The 18234-nt window shown below is 47.4% G+C and overlaps 2 protein-coding genes across 7 annotated transcripts in view; one reads left to right on the top strand and one right to left on the bottom strand.

The window, feature by feature from the left end:
• Window positions 1-12187, bottom strand: part of TTC13 (tetratricopeptide repeat domain 13) — a 77224-nt gene extending 65037 nt beyond the window's left edge. For 4 of the 5 annotated variants that reach the window (XM_019527395.1, XM_019527396.1, XM_019527394.1 and 1 more), the window contains exons 1-3: window positions 11943-12187; window positions 7335-7429; window positions 2686-2761 (exon numbers count right to left, since the gene is read on the bottom strand). In XM_019527395.1, the coding sequence (XP_019382940.1) occupies window positions 2686-2761; window positions 7335-7429; window positions 11943-12174 (403 nt within the window). In that variant the 5' untranslated portion in view covers window positions 12175-12187. Of the gene's footprint in view, window positions 1-2685; window positions 2762-6927; window positions 7001-7334; window positions 7430-11942 lie in introns of those variants that run through there. The other variant, XM_019527397.1, reaches the window with a different exon arrangement.
• Window positions 12188-12331: 144 nt separating this feature from the next.
• ARV1 (ARV1 homolog, fatty acid homeostasis modulator) overlaps window positions 12332-18234 on the top strand; it is a 26607-nt gene continuing 20704 nt past the window's right edge. The window contains exon 1 of one of the 2 annotated variants that reach the window (XM_019527577.1): window positions 12332-12527. In XM_019527577.1, coding sequence (XP_019383122.1) covers window positions 12420-12527 — 108 coding nt within the window. In that variant the 5' untranslated portion in view covers window positions 12332-12419. The remainder of the gene's footprint in view (window positions 12528-18234) is intronic. The other variant, XM_019527578.1, reaches the window with a different exon arrangement.

Consider the following 18234-nt stretch of genomic DNA (forward strand, 5'->3'; position numbering starts at 1 on the left):
CGTGTGTGTGTATATATATATATATATATATATATATATACACACATATATATATATATATATATATATATATATAAAGGAGGTGCAAAAATGCTGCTTAAAAGTGTGTTTATGGAGTACCTGAACTAAAACTTGCAGTAGTTTCCAAAAAAGGTAAATCCATCAATTCTGGATGAACCAAGTCTATAGGTACCCATAGTAATTTGCCTATATGTTTAAACCAAGTGTTTTCAAATTTGCTCAGTGATATCAGGGTCTGACAGGAAAGGGGTGGGGGAGCAGGAAAGGGATTGTGGGGTGAAGAAGTTGGGGGTATGGGCAGAGGGCAAGGGGGCCACCTATCTCCCCCAGATTTAATGTTTCCTGCTGTAGGAGCGTAGAGAGGGACACACTCAAGGCAAACCCCCAATAATTAGATTTGATACCTGAAAAATTATAACATTTATAATTTTGTTACAAGTGCAAAGTGCTGCATCTAGGAAGAAAGAATCACCAACATACCTATGGATTGGGAGGTGACTTTCTAAGGAGTACAGCAGCAGAAAGAGATCTCTGAGTCATGTTCATTTTGGAGTTGACTGAGTCATCAATGTGACAAAGTGATAAGTAAAGCCAACCACACTCCTTCATGCATTAGTAGGTGCATCACGAGCAGGTCTAAGGAAGTGATACTTCCCCTTTATGCGGCATTGGTAAGACCGCAGCTGGAGTACTGCATCCAGTTTTGGGTGCTACACTTTAAGAGGGATGTGGATAACCTTGAGAGGGTCCACAGGAGAGCTACTTGCATGGTTAAGGGCCTGTAGGTAAGATCCTATGAGGAGAGATTAAGGGACCTGAATCTCTTTAGCCTCTGCAAAAGAAGGCTGAGAGGGGATCTATGAAAATACATTTAAAAAAAAAAATCACTATGTGTACACTACATGGAAACCAAGCAATGAATCTGGTTTTAAACAACGTTGCTGCAATCCAATGAAGTGTGAAAGGGAGTCAATAACAGCTAGAAGATCTGTGATTTCCTGGCTTTTTCCTCATTTGCCTTTCCTCCGCTCAGTTCCTAAATCCACATTACAGCCATCACTCATCATGATCTCACAATCATGCCCATGGTAATGAACAGCTGTGTCACATAAGAGCAGACTGATTAATGCAATACACCAATTTTGTGGAAGGGTGGGGATAAGCAAGTGCAAAAGTACTGGTGGTAAACCCTCCCTTGGAAAACCCTAATCAACAGGCCACACCCTGGGCAATCTCCACACAGCTCTCATGTCTCCAGAGAAGCACAAGATCAAGACCAACAAAAACTTCAGAGGGCTAGGAAACTCCCTAACTAAATGCATCTAAAAAGAGAAGTGGGATAGATAGGATGCCAATCCCTTGGCTAAACATGGGGTTTGTTGTTGCCAACCAAGCCCAAAGACTGAAGGGGCCAACGATCTGCTCAGATGAGGCAAGGTCTGCCCTACCAATCTCTCTCAGCATAGCTGTGTCAGCTAGGAAAATGACAAACATCGTACACCCACACCCCACACAGCTAATTAACTCTCTCCACCAACATCCTGATGTTGGCAAAATCCACAGCTGTGCTGACAAAAGAACTGTGGTCAAAATAAAATAAGCCACCTGGGGAGATGGTGTAGCTCTGCCAGCATAAAGAACTCCTTTTGCCAGCATAAACTGCAACTCTGTTGGGAGACTTTGTTGGCCTACCCATACCAGCAACAGTTCTGTTCTAGAGACAAGTCCCAAGGTAGACTCCAGCTTTTTTTCAAAATGCTCCTGCCTATCCTCCCTACTTACGAAGATGGAGAGGGGGAGGGAAAATGGTCAGTAGTTCTTGGAGATGGAGAGGAAAGAAAAGGGCCCCTTCAAGAAACTCTTGACCAAACTTCTGTGTCTGTGCTTGGAGGTAGAACACTGAGGCCATGTCTACTCCACTGTGGAATAATGGCACTGAGAAAGCAGGGATCTCTCATATGCATATAACTTTGCCAAAGGAGGTTCTCAGCTGCCAGGGCTACATCAGCTAACCAAATGAAAGACCTGCTGGCATAAGCCACCTTCTGCCAGCAGAGCAGCATCCATACAAAGGGTTTTGCTTACAGAGCTGCGCCAGTTATGGGGTATGATCTTTTTACAGCCATAGCTAACAGTTTATACTATAACTTTCTGCCTGCATAACAACATCAGCTCACCAGGAACTCTTCCAGAAAGTACCAAGAAGTAGCAAGACAAGTCCACAAGATAAACTTCCAACCAAACTTGGAAAAGGTGGAAAAAATAGTCCTCAAGTTGCTGCAAACAGAAGGTTCACAAGTATACAGAAAATCTCTGATTACTAGCAATGGTACAAAACAGAAAACTAAGGGGGGGAAGTATTCCAGTGTGTTTAATAGGCTTGCAATAAAATATTTTCTTCACATCCACCTACACATACATGACAAGTATCCCACTGTGCAGGGTAGAAAGTATTGATATGGAAAAGATTTGTGAATTTCTCTCTACATCATTAAAAACAAAAGGTTGAAATTTTATTATTCAGGGAGTAATATACAACAGTAAATATGATCCAAGGGAATCACTTGAATTACCAACTATAAACATAGTTTCAAAACATTTTGTGAAAATCAACACCTGTAAGATTTAAAACCACCCCAACAGATCTTACATAAAATGCCTTACCCAACTCTTCATTTGTGTTATCATTATCAGTGGCAAATGGGAATCGTTTGTGTTCTGCAAGTGACTTTGCTTGACTCTGTAAAACATTAAATTGTGATATTTAGCTGACAATGACAAAAAACCTTTATTTTCAGAATCTAGTTATTTTCAGAATCTAGTACTGACTACCTAAGGTGTAAATCTTTGAAAAGAAGCCTGACACATCTATTAAAGTAAAACGCATCTTGTAACAAAACTGAAGAGATACTAAAACTTACTCTAGACTTTTGTGGGGAGATAAAATAGTTTTCAATCAGATGCTGCTGATCTCTAAAGAGTATAAACCTTTGTAACTTCATATAACAAATGACAAGACACACACAGAGGATGAGTGAAAAAAGGGATGTCCTTTAGCAGATATCTCTTTTTACCTTGAAATATGGATGGATACCTGAGAAGTATATATGTAGTAGCAGAAACATTTTATCCTTTATCCATTTAGAAGAGAGAATGATGGAGTATTAAACAAACAAAAGTTTAATTAACAATGAAGTTTTTAATTTTTAAATTTCTTCACTAGTTTGAATTTTACAGTTAATACACATTATACCAGTCACAGCAAAGATGGGAAGACCAAAAAATGCATAATAATAAATTGGTTACATATAACGTGCAAACGTCTGCCCAAAGAGATGCATCTAAAGATGCTTATAGTGTAAACATACAGTGCACATGAAGATCTCTGATTCATATAGTAAGCTGCTGCTGATTGCAGTGGGAGATCTTACAAGATTTCAAGAAGCTTATGCCCATCAAGATGCTTTCTCCCGACAGTGATACAAATATACCTGCAATGGATCAAGTTTAAATAAAGTACTATGGTGTTTGGATTGTTAATTTTTAGGCTAAGACTAGTAAATTTCAAAAGAGAAGGCTGAGGGGGGATCTTGTGGCCTGTTATAAACTGGTTAGGGGGGATCAGCAGGTGCTGGGGGAGTCCCTGTTCCCCCGAGCACCGCAAGGAGTGACCAGGAACAATGGTCGCAAGCTGGCGGAGGGAAGGTTTAAGTTGGACATCAGGAGGCGCTACTTCATGGTCAGGGCGGCTAGAGTCTGGAACCAGCTTCCAAGTGAAGTGGTGCAGGCTCCCACCCTGGGGGTTTTTAAGAGGAGGTTGGATGACCACCTTACTGGGGTCATTTGACCCCAGTGCTCTTCCTGCCATGGCAGGGGGTCGGACTAGATGATCTGCTCAGGTCCCTTCCAACCCTAGAAACTATGAAATTCAAACAGTTTAGTTCCTATTTGTAAAAACTATAGAAAAGAGAACTCAAAATGGTGAAACTATCTTATGCCAGTTCCTCAGATAATGTAAACTGCTATAAGTGCCATTAAATATCAATATAGCTATGTCAATTTTCACAACTTGAGGATCTTGTCCACTTTTTTCTACAGTATAATTTTCAGAGATTATCATGAGAAGCTTCATTAGTGTATCATCCACCACACTGAAAGCATGGTGTATGCTATATTCCTACCCCTCCATTCAGAAAAAGTTCTAGTCAAATTACCTATGGCCATGTTAAAAACAAGTAAATGATAGACTGCTGTTGACTGAACTGTTACAACACAGACAAAGAGTACAATATCCTAGCATTGTTGCCATGATATTTTAAAATGTACTGCAGCCACTGTTATTTGGTATCAAAGTACATTTTTTATATAAAACATCAGACAACCGCTAGTAAATGAACATTACCAAATCTCCATCTGCTATCCCTAGTGTCCATTCTATTAGTAAGTATTTGCTACTTTGCCCACAAAACAACTATAGTTAGGGAGTCCTGGCTTGTCAGCATCAAGGAACACACAATGTCAGATGCCAGAACCAGAACAAAAATTACCATATTTTGCCACAATATAAGAATATAATGTACCAAGAACTATGCAAAGCTAATTACCTAAGTAAAGGAATTAAAGCAACCAAAAAAAAAATGTGCCCAGAATTAGCAAAAAAACCCCCAAAAACTTTATATTCCAATTCTCCTTGATAAGTTGAACAGCTAAACTTTTCGTTGATAGTTAAGGCACATAAATTCTACCTGATTTACAAGAATCTGGTTTGGTTTTCCAGTACCAAAAGCAAACCCCATTGGAGAGACCAAAGGAAACAATCCATGAGTATGATCATTTTGGTCTGCCTTGTGTGCTTGTACAGACCAAGACAACAGAGCCTTGACCCTGAATGCAGTCTTTGAACACTACTGTAAGACAAATTACTTATTAATAACCTGGTTTATGTTCATAAATGTTAAAATCAAGTTTAAAAATGTAGGATTTAGCCAGAGCTGGGCAGGAAGCTTTTATTTGCCAAGTCAAAAACTACCCAAATTCAGATCACTTCAAGAAGCAAGAATAAGGAAGGCCTGTTCTTCCTTTTCCCTCTCACTTCTTATTTTTATTTTTGCTTTACATGTCCCTTGTATATCCATAATTTCAATTCCATTGCTGTCACCACTTTCCAACTGAAGGATTTGGCTTTGTTCTTTTCCTTTCCTATGTTTTAGAAGTGTTGCATTAAAAAGCTTCACTACTGGTGTTTGCATCTCCAGAGCATCACAGTGATGCATAACCTAAAAAAATATGGTCCAAGTGGCCCAATGTATGTTAGCCCCTTGGTAATGGAAAGAAAACAATTTTTATTCTACACCCTTCAGCATTATTCACCTGTTTATAAATAGGATCTCTGATGAAAATTAACCTTTAGGGGAAAAGAGATTAGTAGTTACCACCACTTAATTATTGACAGGAGTAACAATTTATCTACCCTTGGCAAATAAGTCCTAAATAAAGTCTCCCTATCTTTAGATTGGCATCTCCTACTGAAAAGGTTATAATTCCCATATAGTCCCCTTATAATGGTGTCACTGTCCAAAAGTTTCTAATTCAAATGGTGCTTCAACTGTGATTGAATGGGCATAGTTTCACTGTTATAAAAAATTGGGACTGAACAGCAGGATAGCAGGTAATGACAAGGTTTCAACAGTTTTCTAGGAAGCCAGATCTACTCTAAATCCCTTACATAGTTAGAAAACCAATACCATTGAGGACCACTTTGAGATTTTACTGACATGTTTAGAAAATACTAACAGACCATGGTGGCTCCTTAGAGCAGTGGTTTTCAAACTCAGAGTGTGGTCTGCAGAACCCAAGGTCATCAGGGGTTCTACAAAGAGACCGGGCATAATGGCAAAGCGGGCTGGGAGGTGGTGCACTACAGCTGCCAGGTCAGGTTGCCTAGCTCCACATCAGCTCACAAGATAGGAGTAGAAGTTCCACAACAGCAGCAGTGATATGAAAGGGTTCCGTGACTTTACGAAGTTTGAAAACCACTACATTAAAAAAATAACTTGTTCAGAAAGGCATTAACTTTCATAGACAACAACCTATGTAGTCTGATGCAACATGAACTTCTGATGAAGTAGACTGTTACCTATGAATGCTCATTCCTCCTTGAACCACCTGGCCTATAAAGTGCCACCTTGCTTTACCTTCTGCTCATCTTCAGACTAACATGGCTAACCACCTCTGTCCTGGTATGTTTAATGTATGTTAACGCTACACAATAATCTCTTCCATAAAAGTTCAGTGTTCAGATATTTACAAGAAGTTAACAATCTTATGAAAGGTTTGGTTTAATAGTAGTTCTTCATTTAAGAGTTTCCAACTCCATCTAAGAGCAGCTTGTAAAAGTTACCATGTACTGGAAACATTTACAAGTAGTGATTTTAAACATCTTTCACCAGGTCTATACACTAGATGCATATCTGACCTGAAATGTTTTGTTTTTTTTTAAATCAGCATTCATTCTGCTAAAAAATTCAGATAGAAAATAAATTTCAAATCAAAATGACCTGGCACTATATTGATAGCCTGCAACTCACAGGAACTGCTAGCAACAAAAATGAACTGGGATATATCAGAGAAGCCAGCAATAAAATGTTCCGTCTATGATAAAAGAACGGCATTTACATTTTAGGCTTAATGTAATTTTAGATTTAATGACACTAAGAATAAGAAAAACTAGCAATCTTTTCTTTATTTGTTGGGATGGAACAAGATGACAGAATATGAGCATGAAAAAATAAAATGCATTATCTGACGCTTTCAAGGAAACTAGATGGGTGACATTTTCAGAAAAGCATTGATCTCCTGTAAACAACATATATGAATGCAGTCAGAAGATTTGGTACAAATATATACCTGGAGATGGCACAGGGCCCCAGGATCCTGATCCTGGCACATGGAGCCTGGATAGAGGCAGCACGGTCTGGACAGAGGCACACAGACCCAACCCTGGTGCACAGGGTCTGATCTGGCTCACAGATTGGCTCTGTGCCACTCATTTGGGCTGCGGAGCCAAAAGATTGAGCACCACTGTCTTGCACAGGTAGTGACATTATTTTCATAGGCAGAAGAATCAACACTCCAGGACTGTCAAGCAAATCTCTTCCATGAACAATTTTTGAGCTCTTACATTTTAAACAGATTCCATTTACATAACCAGCTGAAGCCAATCTTGAGTAAATAGTACACAACAAAATTATTCCTCTTGCATCTACAACCTATTTGCGTTCTTTTTTGTATGGAACAGACAGTATGCAGCATACCAGAATTTTTTCAGTATTGAGTGAAACCAGAGATTCACAGGATGGAGACCCTCTAAGTTCACAGTCTGATTCATGGAAGTGGAAAAACGGTGAGTCTGCAAAAACAAACATTTTAAATTACTGCCAGGTGGTCTACTAGGAATTTTACATTTCAGTAGGGGTGTTAAATGTGATACCAGATCACCTGTCCTCATGCCAATCCTATGTTTTAGCCATCTCTCCACTGAACATCATTTAGAATATTCATATGCTGTTATTGCTCTGTACATAATGATTGGCCGGGAGTGAGGGCAGATAGTGCAATACCTGACACAGTCTCATAAAAGCAGAGGGGTGACTGATGCCTCCTGAGTCTGGAGGGGGCACAGTTTGGAGGCGAGCCAAAAGCCCCATATCCATTCCTATACTTCTGTGCCGCAGCTTAGTACTCCCCACTCACCCAACACGCTGCCAGCCCGCAGGGCAAAAAAACTGCCCCATCCTGAGTGGTGCGGAGTCAGGGGCCAATCTCAGGGGGGGCATGTGCCCCACGCCATGCCCTTCCTACCAGTCTCCTATGTAAAAGCATTTTACTACTGCTCCTATTGTCTTCACCAGTACATGTGCACAAAAATAAAAAGCCATAATTTACTCCCCTTTCTCAGGATTAAGTGAAAGCAAGAGGGACAAAACATGTAGAAGGAAAAGAAAAAAAGGGAGGAACTTTCAAAGTATATGGAAAGAGCAGAAGTACAACATCACAGCTGGACGCCCAGGGTAGCTCCCATACACACAGCACAGCTTCCAGTTACATAGCTATAGCTGCAGCAGCAGCAGCCGCCTGTCCCCCGCCCTCCACCCCAAAAAGTCAGCACCTGGGACAACTGGCCCGGTCATCACCCTAGCTATATCACTGCTGATCTGATTCACAAATGGCAACGTGTTTTGGTTTGAGACTATCTGGCCCTGGCTCCTTGGCAGGTGACTAAGAACACTGTGCAATCTCATCTCATAACAGGGAAACCCAGAGTCATTCATCACCAACTGGAAGGACCATCCCCAGCCCTTGTGTAGAACTCATTTCTGATCAGCGTACTAGCAAGTATGGTACAAGACTTCAAAAGGACAAAAGAGAAAGATTAAGGAAAGAAAAGAAAACATGGTAAAAATAAGGGATGGCATACAAACATATGAAAAGTAACACTACACCACAGTGAAAATTCTACAACTCTAACAGGAATAGCAACCCAAAATTGGACAACTGAACAACTGTATGCAAATGTGGTAAAGGAAAGGAGTTTGAAGAAAAGGGAAGAGAAAGTAGAACTGCCTAATCGTAGATGTCAATTAATACAAAGCATAATATAGTTTTAATGACAACAGTTAGCAGGAGTGATAGGCAAAAAATTATGAACTAATAACCTCCACTGTTTTGAAAGACTGGAGAAGGGAAACGAGAAAAGAAGGGACAAGATGGCATCTTCACATCAACAATAAACAAAATTAACCCCTTTCTTATGTACTGTAAAGTGCAGGAATTTAAAGGCATCAGTGAAAATGCAAAAAAAATCTGTTGAAATAAATTTGCAACAAGGTGGATTTAAGTTGTTGCTTGCCTTTGTTAATACATTTAGTAAGAACTGCGTTTGTGCTATGTATCTTGGTTATACGAGGCAAACAGAAGTGGTATACAGCTAAGTAATTCCCAATTTCTGCTTAAGAATGAATTGAAGATTGACTACAAGGAAATCTATTTATAAAGCATAAGTTGAAAAAGATTTTAACATGCAGTTTCTATAAACAGCAAAAAGATCAGGTTTAATTCAGCCACAGCAAAGTTAGCAGGAGGTTCTCAAAATACCACTGAGAAGCACAAGATTCACAGATTTTAAGGCTAGAAGCGACAACAATGTTTCAATTTCACCTTGTACTTAAAAAAAAAAAAAAGCCATACATTGTTTACCTTCTAATTCTTGCATCATGCACAATCTGCATGAAGAGGCAAAGGGGTAACCACATTACACCAGAAGTATTTACTATGCAAATAAGCAACACTGCAGCTATTAGAAGTTGGATGACAGTTCTTTGGGTGAAGATATCAGGCATGAACAAAGGAAAAGTCACAGATACTACCTGCTACAAATCATGGGGCTAGAGAGGAAAAAGGACACTTAAAAATCATGGTTTGACTCTCAAGATTCTTAGAACTACCAGGCTACAATACTCCTGGGGGACTTCACTACTATATCTGTACTTTAATAAACACAGCCAAACTTGCTTCAAATTGTTGCCTAGGTTAGGCAGATGACAATGTTATGAAACAAAAGTGGAGAATCCAACTAGAGGAGAAGTCATCCTGGACCTACAATATAGAGAGGAATTGACTGAGAATGAAAACAATAGGGTAGTCGAGAAAACAAGATTCTCTTTAGCCTTTTGACAGTTTTTCCACTATTGATACCTGTAACCAGGGCCGTCCAGGAGCAGGGGGGTGGAAATCGGGGCAACCACCCCAGGCCCTACACCCTGGGGGGCCCCGTGGTCAGTGCAGCATAGGCCCCGCCACGGCCACCACTGCCAAGTGCAACTGGCACTGCCGGCTCCAGCCACATGCTACCCCGCTTGCTGCTCCAGGCCCCGCACAGGCTGATGTGCCCCAAGCCTCCCACACTCCTAGAGATGGCTCTGCCTGTAACTGTAGGATTTATTAACAGCTGGGAAATATGCATGCAGGTATTTTAGAATATGCTCAGACATTGTTCTGTAGTTTGGTTAGTAAAAAGAAAAAAAAAATCACTATATTATTGACATCACAAGGTAGAAAGGCCTTCTATTTTTGTTAGTTAACCCTTAACTATCATTTTTACACTTTCTGTTTTATACAGCATATTTCCTAGAAGCTACCTCCAACCAGTCACTAAATCAGCATCTTCCAAACGCATCTTCCTGCAAAGAATCCTAAGCAAGTCCGCCACCATCCAAGCACTGACAATGGTGGGGGGAGGCGGTGGGGGGGGAGGAACAGACAGAAGTGGCAGATCCTTCAGGTAACTGCCTGGTTCCAGGTTTACACATTCCTAAATATAGCTGCAGCCCCATGCCAAAGACAGTGATAAGGATAATCTGTTGTGGCTTGACCTGCCTCATATCATAGAATCATAGAAAATGAGGGCTGGAAGGGACCTCAAGAGGTCCCCTAGTCCAGTGTTTCTCAATCTGTGGGTCACAAAAATATATGAAAGAGTCGTGAACAAACTTTAAAAATGGATTCTCCTTTAAAGAAGTAAAATGTGGGAAACTGGGGCTTTTCCCTTGGAGGCTGGCAGAGTTCCAGCCTTTGAGGGGCTGCTTGGGGGCTCCCTTACCTCACACATTGGGGGGCTGGGGCCTAGGAGCAGTGGGTTGGGAGTGAGGGGCACTGCATCAGGTCTGGCCACTGATGTTTGCAAATGGGTCCCGGTACAAAAAAGGTTGAGAATCACGGCCCTCGTCCAACCCCGGCTTAATGCAGGGCCACCCCCAACAATATCATCTGAACCAAGAAAATCACACAGAACCCCCCTAGCAGTTGCCATCCAGCAGCCAAAGTAAAACAGCAGAGGCAATGGCAAGCTAGGATCACTAAAAAAACAAAACAAAAACCTTTTAGTGGAGTTTGAGTGACACAGTGACTCTTGTGCTGTGGGAATTCCCACCGCTGCTTGCTTTGGCTCACCTGCCTCAGCTGCAAACAGACAGAAACAGAAAAGCCTAGCTAAACTGAAAGAGAGGCCAGCTAATATTCTACTGGCCGTGTCAGTAGGGTTGGAAGGGACCTCAGGAGACCACCTAGTCCAAGGGTGGTCAACCCACGGCTCCGGAGCCACATGTGGCTCTTCAGAAGTTAATATGCATCTCCTTGAATCTTTGCACAAGCACATGGTGACCAACTTCCACAGCCATTACATCATGTCAAGCAACTGCTCGCAGTGAGCACATTACTCAGTCTGCACTCAGAAGTTGCACTCCAGAGCCATGGGTTGGCCACCCCGATCTAGTCCAACCATCCCCATCCCCAACTAGACCAACCCAGGACTAGATAGACCATCCCAGAACCATCCCCAACTAAATCTGCCCAGCCAAGGCTTTGTCTACCTGGGTCTTAAAAACCTCCAAGGATGGAGACCCACAACCTCTCTGGGTAACCTGTTCCTGTGCTTTACTACACTGCTTGTGAGACAGTTTTCCCTAATATATAACCTTACATTTCCTTGCTACAACCTGAGCCCATTGCTCCTTGCTCTGTCACCGGCCCCAACCGTGAACGGTGCACCTCCACCCTCTCTGGAGCCTTGGGGCAGCTCTTCCTCCCTCACTGGAGCGAGGGGCAGCTTCTCGCACTGGCCCAGGCCAGCATGTGTGCGTCTGTGTGTGTGTGTGTGGGGGGGGGGGTAGAGATACGTGTGTGTCCCTGAGTGTCTGCGTGCCTGAGTGAGGGGAGGGCCATGGGAGTGTGTATGTGGATGCATATGTGCCTGGGGGGCATGTAGCTGGGGAGCGGCCGGGCGGCCCCGAGCGCGCTGCTCCAAGCCCGGGGATCGCCAGGGGAGAAGTCAGCCCGTATTCCCGCCCCGGCCCGGCCCCGCTCACCGCCACCCTCGGCCGAGTGCGGCTCGCGCCAGTCTCCGGGCGCCGGCTGCGCGCAGCCCCCCACCGGGCCCGGGCTGTGCCGCTGCCTCTGCAGCTCCTGCTTGAGCAGCGCCAGCGCCGGATACTGCTCGCTGAGGCTGGGCGCCAGCGCCAGCGCCACACGCACCGCACACGTCAACAGCACCAGCAGCGGCAACGCAGCGCAGTAACTACAGCCGGTGGCAGGTGCCATCTTGGCCCACGCGCATGCGCGCCCCCTCCCGCCCGCGTCTGGGCCGAGCGCCACCTGGAGGCCCCGCCCCTCCTGCGCCACGTAGTTTCCCAGGAGGAGCCTCTGCCTAGTGCGCGCGGGAGGGAAACTACGACTCCCAGGCGGCACCGCGGCCGAGTCCCAACCCTCTTTTGAGCCCGGAAGTCAGCCCGCCATCCAGTCAGGGAAGGTGTTTGTGTTGCTCTAGGAGCTGCCTCGAGCTTGGGATGGCGGGGTCCGACGGTTGTGGCGGTTACCGGTGCGTGGAGTGCAGCGACGAGGCCCCGGAGTTGTACAGGGACTATCAGCGCGGGGTGCTGCGCCTCAGCATTTGCGTGAGTCGGGGGCGGGGCCTGGAGGCAAAGCTCCTGTGCCTCTCCGTTCCCCACTTCTCTGGTCCGGGCGCGTCCATTCCGTGGGTGGGGGGAGTGTGCGTTACGCTTTGGCCCGCCCCAGCGCTGGGGCTGTTCCATCTCCCGCCTTCTCCAGGGGTTCCAACCCCAGCATAGGGCTTCCCCGCCTTCCTGTGCCGGGGGGGGGGGAGTGAGGAGTAATGCATTGTGGGATGCCTGGAGGACTGGGGGGAGGAATGATGCACTGTGGAGTGCTTAGAGGACTGTCCATCCCCCACGTGCACCCATAACACTGACCCACTTCTCAGTGGACAGTTCAGAATAGTCCTTGATTTTCTGGGTCCCGTTTTGAGCTGCTCCAGGTGGAATTTGTCCGTTCTAGGGACAGAGATGACCTGAGCAGGGTGCAGGGCCTGGGACAAATCAGCCTGTGCAGAGCCCTGCCCCCGCGCGCCCCAAACACGAAGAAGCCAGTGGCAGATTCCAGGGGGGGGTTGCCAAACGGCTGGACACAAAGCCAGCAGCAGTGGCACTCAATTGCTGCAGCCCCTCCATCTGGCTCCATGGGGCCCCCCAAAGTGCGGAGCCCAGGGCGGTCACCCTGATTCATTCCCCCCCCCCCAAGGATGGCCCTGCCTAGGGACACGTCCCCTGGTGCCCAGCCTGGTGGCCATATCCTGTGCCTCTGGGTCCATCCCCCTGCTGTAAGCTTGAAGTTCGCCCAGGTGATCCAAAACGTGGGGTCATGCCTTCCCTTGCTGGGCAGGCGTCACCACCACTTGGATCACATGTGTCCCAGTCCCATGGGGAGTCAAGTGAGCTGGCAGGGGCAAGCAGGGGTGCACAGATCCCCGTGGTCACCTGCTACGCCCTTTGATGGAAGTGCATGTGTTTCAGTGCATAGCCAGTGAGGGTTACATTCTTTTTTGTGTCTTGTCAATCTGTTAACAAGTGTGCCTCACCTCTGTGCGCTCACAAAGTGGGGGGCTGGAAAGTGTTGTTGGTGCAGCTCAGCTGGCAGCAGAACGAGTGGGAGGTGCAGTGTAGATGGGGTCTGAGTGTTCTCACTCAGCATGGGCATGGCTATCCTCTAGCACAGGCACAGGCAAAGTCTGGCCCATGGGCCGAATTGGGCTTGTGGTGGACTCCATTTCCCAACAGCCCCTGTCTGTGTTGCTGCTGCCAATTTCCATGGAGACCCCAGCAATGGTGCTACCGTGACAGTGCAGGGCCAGGGTTTCCATGGAGACGCTGGCAGAGCGCATGGCTGGGTGGGAAGCCGCTCTGGAGCTTGCGGCTGTGATGGCACGGTTCAGAGCTGAGGCAGAGCTGTGATCTGCTGCCTGCATACCCTGGGCAGGGACAAGCAGGCAGCAGATCCAGACCATGCTGTCACCACTGCAAGATCCCAGGCCTGGCCATGAAACAGCTCCCCGCTCAGCTGCGCATCCTGCCAACACTGCCAGGGCTGGCCTCCATGGAAACCAGCCACAGCTACTTGTGCAAGGGCTGCTGGGAAATGGAGCTTGGTCGCCAGCTGGATCTGCCATTTTGCCCACCCCTGCTCTAGCATGTAGTCACCTCCATGCTCTTGTACATGGCATATTTTGCTTATCCAGTCTAGCCTCTGAGCCTCCACTTTAGAGCCTTAAGTGGGCATTTGCGCATGCTTTTTTGGGGGTTTAATTACTGTCCAAATTCACTTGCCAACTAAATCCAGAGCCAATTAAACACTGTAGCCAGAAACCTGAAATTCATTACATAGTTTATAGTTGCCATTTCTTATAGCTTCTACTTGGCAGGCAGTTGCACAGGCTTCACGTTAGAACTTAAGTATATGCATCCCATGGTTCAGGGTTCTTAATGCTTCACTAACTAGAGCCATTGTAAGAATTGGTCTACCGTGTTGTGGGAGAGCTTGTCTTTCCTTCCAGAGCCCCTAGGCAAGTGATCATAGGCTGCCCAAACACTTAATGAAAATTATTTTGGCTCTTCCTTCTGCCCATGCTGGCTGATACCAAGGCATGGATCCATTGATGGATGAGCTGTTTTTGCAGTAGAATCCAGAGAGACTGTAAGATGGTATGATGTTTCAGCCTCAGTTTGACTCTTGGTTGGGAGCTCATTCATGGCAGAAAGAAAATATTTGTGTACTGTATTACAGTGACTGCACATTCCCCTCATACAGACTGGTACTTTTAGGGCACTAATGGGATTGCCACTAATCATCCAGAAATTGTATACAAAGAAGCAAACCTTCATTAAACTATATGAGTAACTTTCCTTGTCCCTACTGTGCCAGGACATAAAACCAGGAAAATCACATCATCTAGACATGTATTTCTTTTGTCATCAGGAAGCTTCCTGTGCCAAACTGCTACACATCAATGGCAAGTCTGTAGGGATGCACTGATAGAGATTTTTTGGGCCGATACCAATAGCCAATTTCTAAGGAGGCATATCGGCTCATACCAATCTGATTTCTGATACACAGCCTGGTAGCTTGAAGAGCAGTGTCTGGCTGGTAAGCCTGTTCTGGTGGAAGGGGAGGGGGAGGAAGGGGCATAGGGGAGGGTGAGCAGATAGAGGCCCGTGAGGGAGGGAGTGGGGCAGAGGCTAGGGCAGGCACTGCCCAGACAGGGCATGGTATGGAGCTGCGGCTCATCTGGGGGTTGTTGGAGGGAGTCAGCTCCCCTGTGTGCACCGTCGGGGGGCGTGTGCCTCCCAGATCTGGGTGGCGCGGCTGGAGCTGCAGGATGGGGCAAGTGCCGAGCTCTTCTTGGCTGGGGGGTTGAGGGTTGAGCCGTGCTTTGCTTGGGGCAGGTGGCTGCAGCAATGGGAGTAGGGCTATGGGGGGGCAGCAGCCACCCCAAAATTCACTGTAGCCCCCCCAGCCGCCTCCCCCCACCCTGAGCACAGCTTGGCCCAGGCCCTGCTGGGAAGAGCCCAGCACTGGCCCTAGCCCACAGCTGCCCCACCCTGTTCAGGTCTGGGGAACATGCACCTCTCCCCCCCCCACATGCCATCCCAGGGTGTGCACAGTGGTTGTAGCTTTCCCCGCCTCCCTGCGGCCCCCAGATGAGCCGCAGCTCCATCCTGTGCCCTGCCCTGGTTGGCCAGTGCCTGCCCCAGCCCCACTCTTTCCCTTACCACAGGGGCCTCAATCTGCCCCCACCCTCCACATGCCCCTTCCTTTCCCCCTCCCCTTCTGCCACAACAGACTTAACAGCTGGACACAGGTCTCCAAGCTGCGAGGCTGCTCTCCTGACCTTGTGCATGTTGCAGCTGGGCACGTGCACAGGGCATTTATTGGCCACATTGTCAGGCAAAAAATGCTGATTTCTGATATAGTCAATTTTCTTTATATTGGTGCTGATCCAATATTGCAGGAGTTGTCAACCAGGGGTATGTGGAACGATCCTAGGGGGTACGTCTGTGTGGGCAGGGACAGAGCGCTGCCACCCGCCACACCATGCTGCTGCCTTGCAGGAGCAGGGCCAAGGGTGGCACCAAGGGTGGCAAGGGTAGCAGCACCCTTCTATGGACTGCACAGCTTCCATCCAGCCAGTTGGAGGGAGGGGTTGGCAGAGCTCTCGTGGCAGCCACCATCCACCGTGCCATCCACTGCCCACTGTCTCATGCTGCCGCCTTGTGTGAAGTCCCCCCACCTCTCCCTGCTCTATGTCTGGCTGCGGCCACCAGAAGGGGTACAGTTCTTTAAAAAGTTTGACACTCCTGCGACATCAGACCGATGTGTTGGTGCACATCTACAAATCAGTTTGGTGTTGGCAAGTTATCTGGCAGTGCTGTTACGGAGGAGGATTGTGATTTTTTTTTTTTAAATACCATGGTTTGCCTCTAATATACACTAATAGGGAGGGAAAGATTGCAGCAAGATCTGGGTAGGTTACAGGAGTGGGCTAACATAAACAGGATGCGTTTCAATACTGACAAGTGCAGGGTGCTGCACTTAGGCAGTAGAAACCAGCAGCACACTTATAGAATGGGAAACCCCCTTCTAGAGAGCACGGAGGCAGAATGGGATCTTGGAGTCATTATTGACTCCAAGATGAACATGGGCTGACAATGCGAGGTCATGGTTGGCAGGGCTAACCGGACCTTGTCGTGCATCCGCAGGTGCATCTCAAGTAGAGCCAGGGAGGTGATTCTCCCCCTCTATGCGACGCTGGTCAGGCCACAGCTGGAGGACTGTGTCCGGTTCTGTGCACCCCATTTCAGGAGGAATGTGGACAACATTGAGAGGGTCCAGAGGAGGGCCACCCGCATGATCCAGGGACAACAGGGCAGACCCTACAATGAGAGACTGCGGGACCTGAACCTGTTCAGCCTTCACAAGAGAAGGCTGAGGGGGGACTTGATGACCATCTATAAACTCACTAGGGGGGACCAGAAGGGTTTGGGAGAGAGCTTGTTTCCCCTAGCGCCCCCTGGCATAACAAGGAATAACGGCCACAAGTTGTTGGAGAGTAGGTTTAGGTTAGACATCTGTAAGAATTACTTCACAGTTAGGGCGGCTAGGATCTGGAACCAACTTCCAGGGGAAGTGGTGCTGGCTCCTACCCTGGGGGTCTTTAAGAGGAGGCTTGATGCCTACCTAGCTGGGATCATTTGAGCCCAGTTTTTTCTCCTGCCCAGGCAGGGGGTCGGACTTGAAGATCTACAAGGTCCCTTCCGACCCTACTTCTACGATTCTATGATCTGTGCTGCTCTCCACTCCCCACGTCAAGGCTTGTGCCCCCCTTGACTTATCTGGAGGGAGCTGCTTTCTGCCATGTGCATGTGTGCACCCCCTGCACCCCTGCTCCCCCCAGCTGCAAGCAGCCCCTTGCAGGGGCTGAAACTCTGCCAGCCTCCACGTGTGCCTGAAATAATGGCTGGTTTTGCAGGAATAGTCTCTTCAGACTGCCCTGAGTGTCCCTGATGACACTCAGTCATTGTCTGTTCCTCTCAAGGTGCATAATAGCAGGAGCATTAGAAGACTTCTGTATGTACTGATTTGGACAATTGAGGACCTTATTCCCCAAGCCAGGGGTTGTCAACCGGGGGTATGCATACCCCCAGGGGTACTTAGAAAGGATGTAGGTGGTACGCATGGTCAGGCAGGTGGATGGGGACAGAGCACGCCTCAAGGCGTGGCAGCGTTTCCCCCGGCGCCTTCCCATACTTTACTTCTTACCCGGAAGAGGGGGAGGGGCGCGCCAGGTGCCACCGGCCCCACACAGCACACCACGGCACCTTTCCACACCCACCTCAGCTCACTCTCTGTGCCCGCTCCCAGAAGCAGGGCTGGGGGGGCAAGTGCAGCGGTGCCCCTCTGTGGGCCACACATGCGCCACCTGGCAGGCCAGGCAGGGCCGGGGCTTATACATGGCAGCTGCCACTGGCCCACATCATTTTCCTGCGGCTGGTCGCACATGTGGCTCTGTGGGCTGCTGATGGGCAATGCACGAGGTACAAGGTGGCGTCAGCAGCCTGCAGAGCCGCATGTGTGCCCAGCCGCAGGAAAGCAGTGCAGGGCACGGTGGTGGTGTGGGGCAGTGGTGACCACCATGTGCGAGCTCCCCCCTCCCCGTCCTGGAATCTTCCCATCTGGCTGGCTGGCCAGGGGGCATGTGTGCTGCCCTGGGTGCGCCGCCCCCCCCCCCCCCCCCCCCCCCCCCCCTCTGGG

This window comes from Gavialis gangeticus, unplaced genomic scaffold (assembly GCF_001723915.1).
Source record: "Gavialis gangeticus isolate Ggan-Ray unplaced genomic scaffold, GavGan_comp1, whole genome shotgun sequence".
NCBI classification, from domain to species: Eukaryota; Metazoa; Chordata; order Crocodylia; family Gavialidae; genus Gavialis; species Gavialis gangeticus.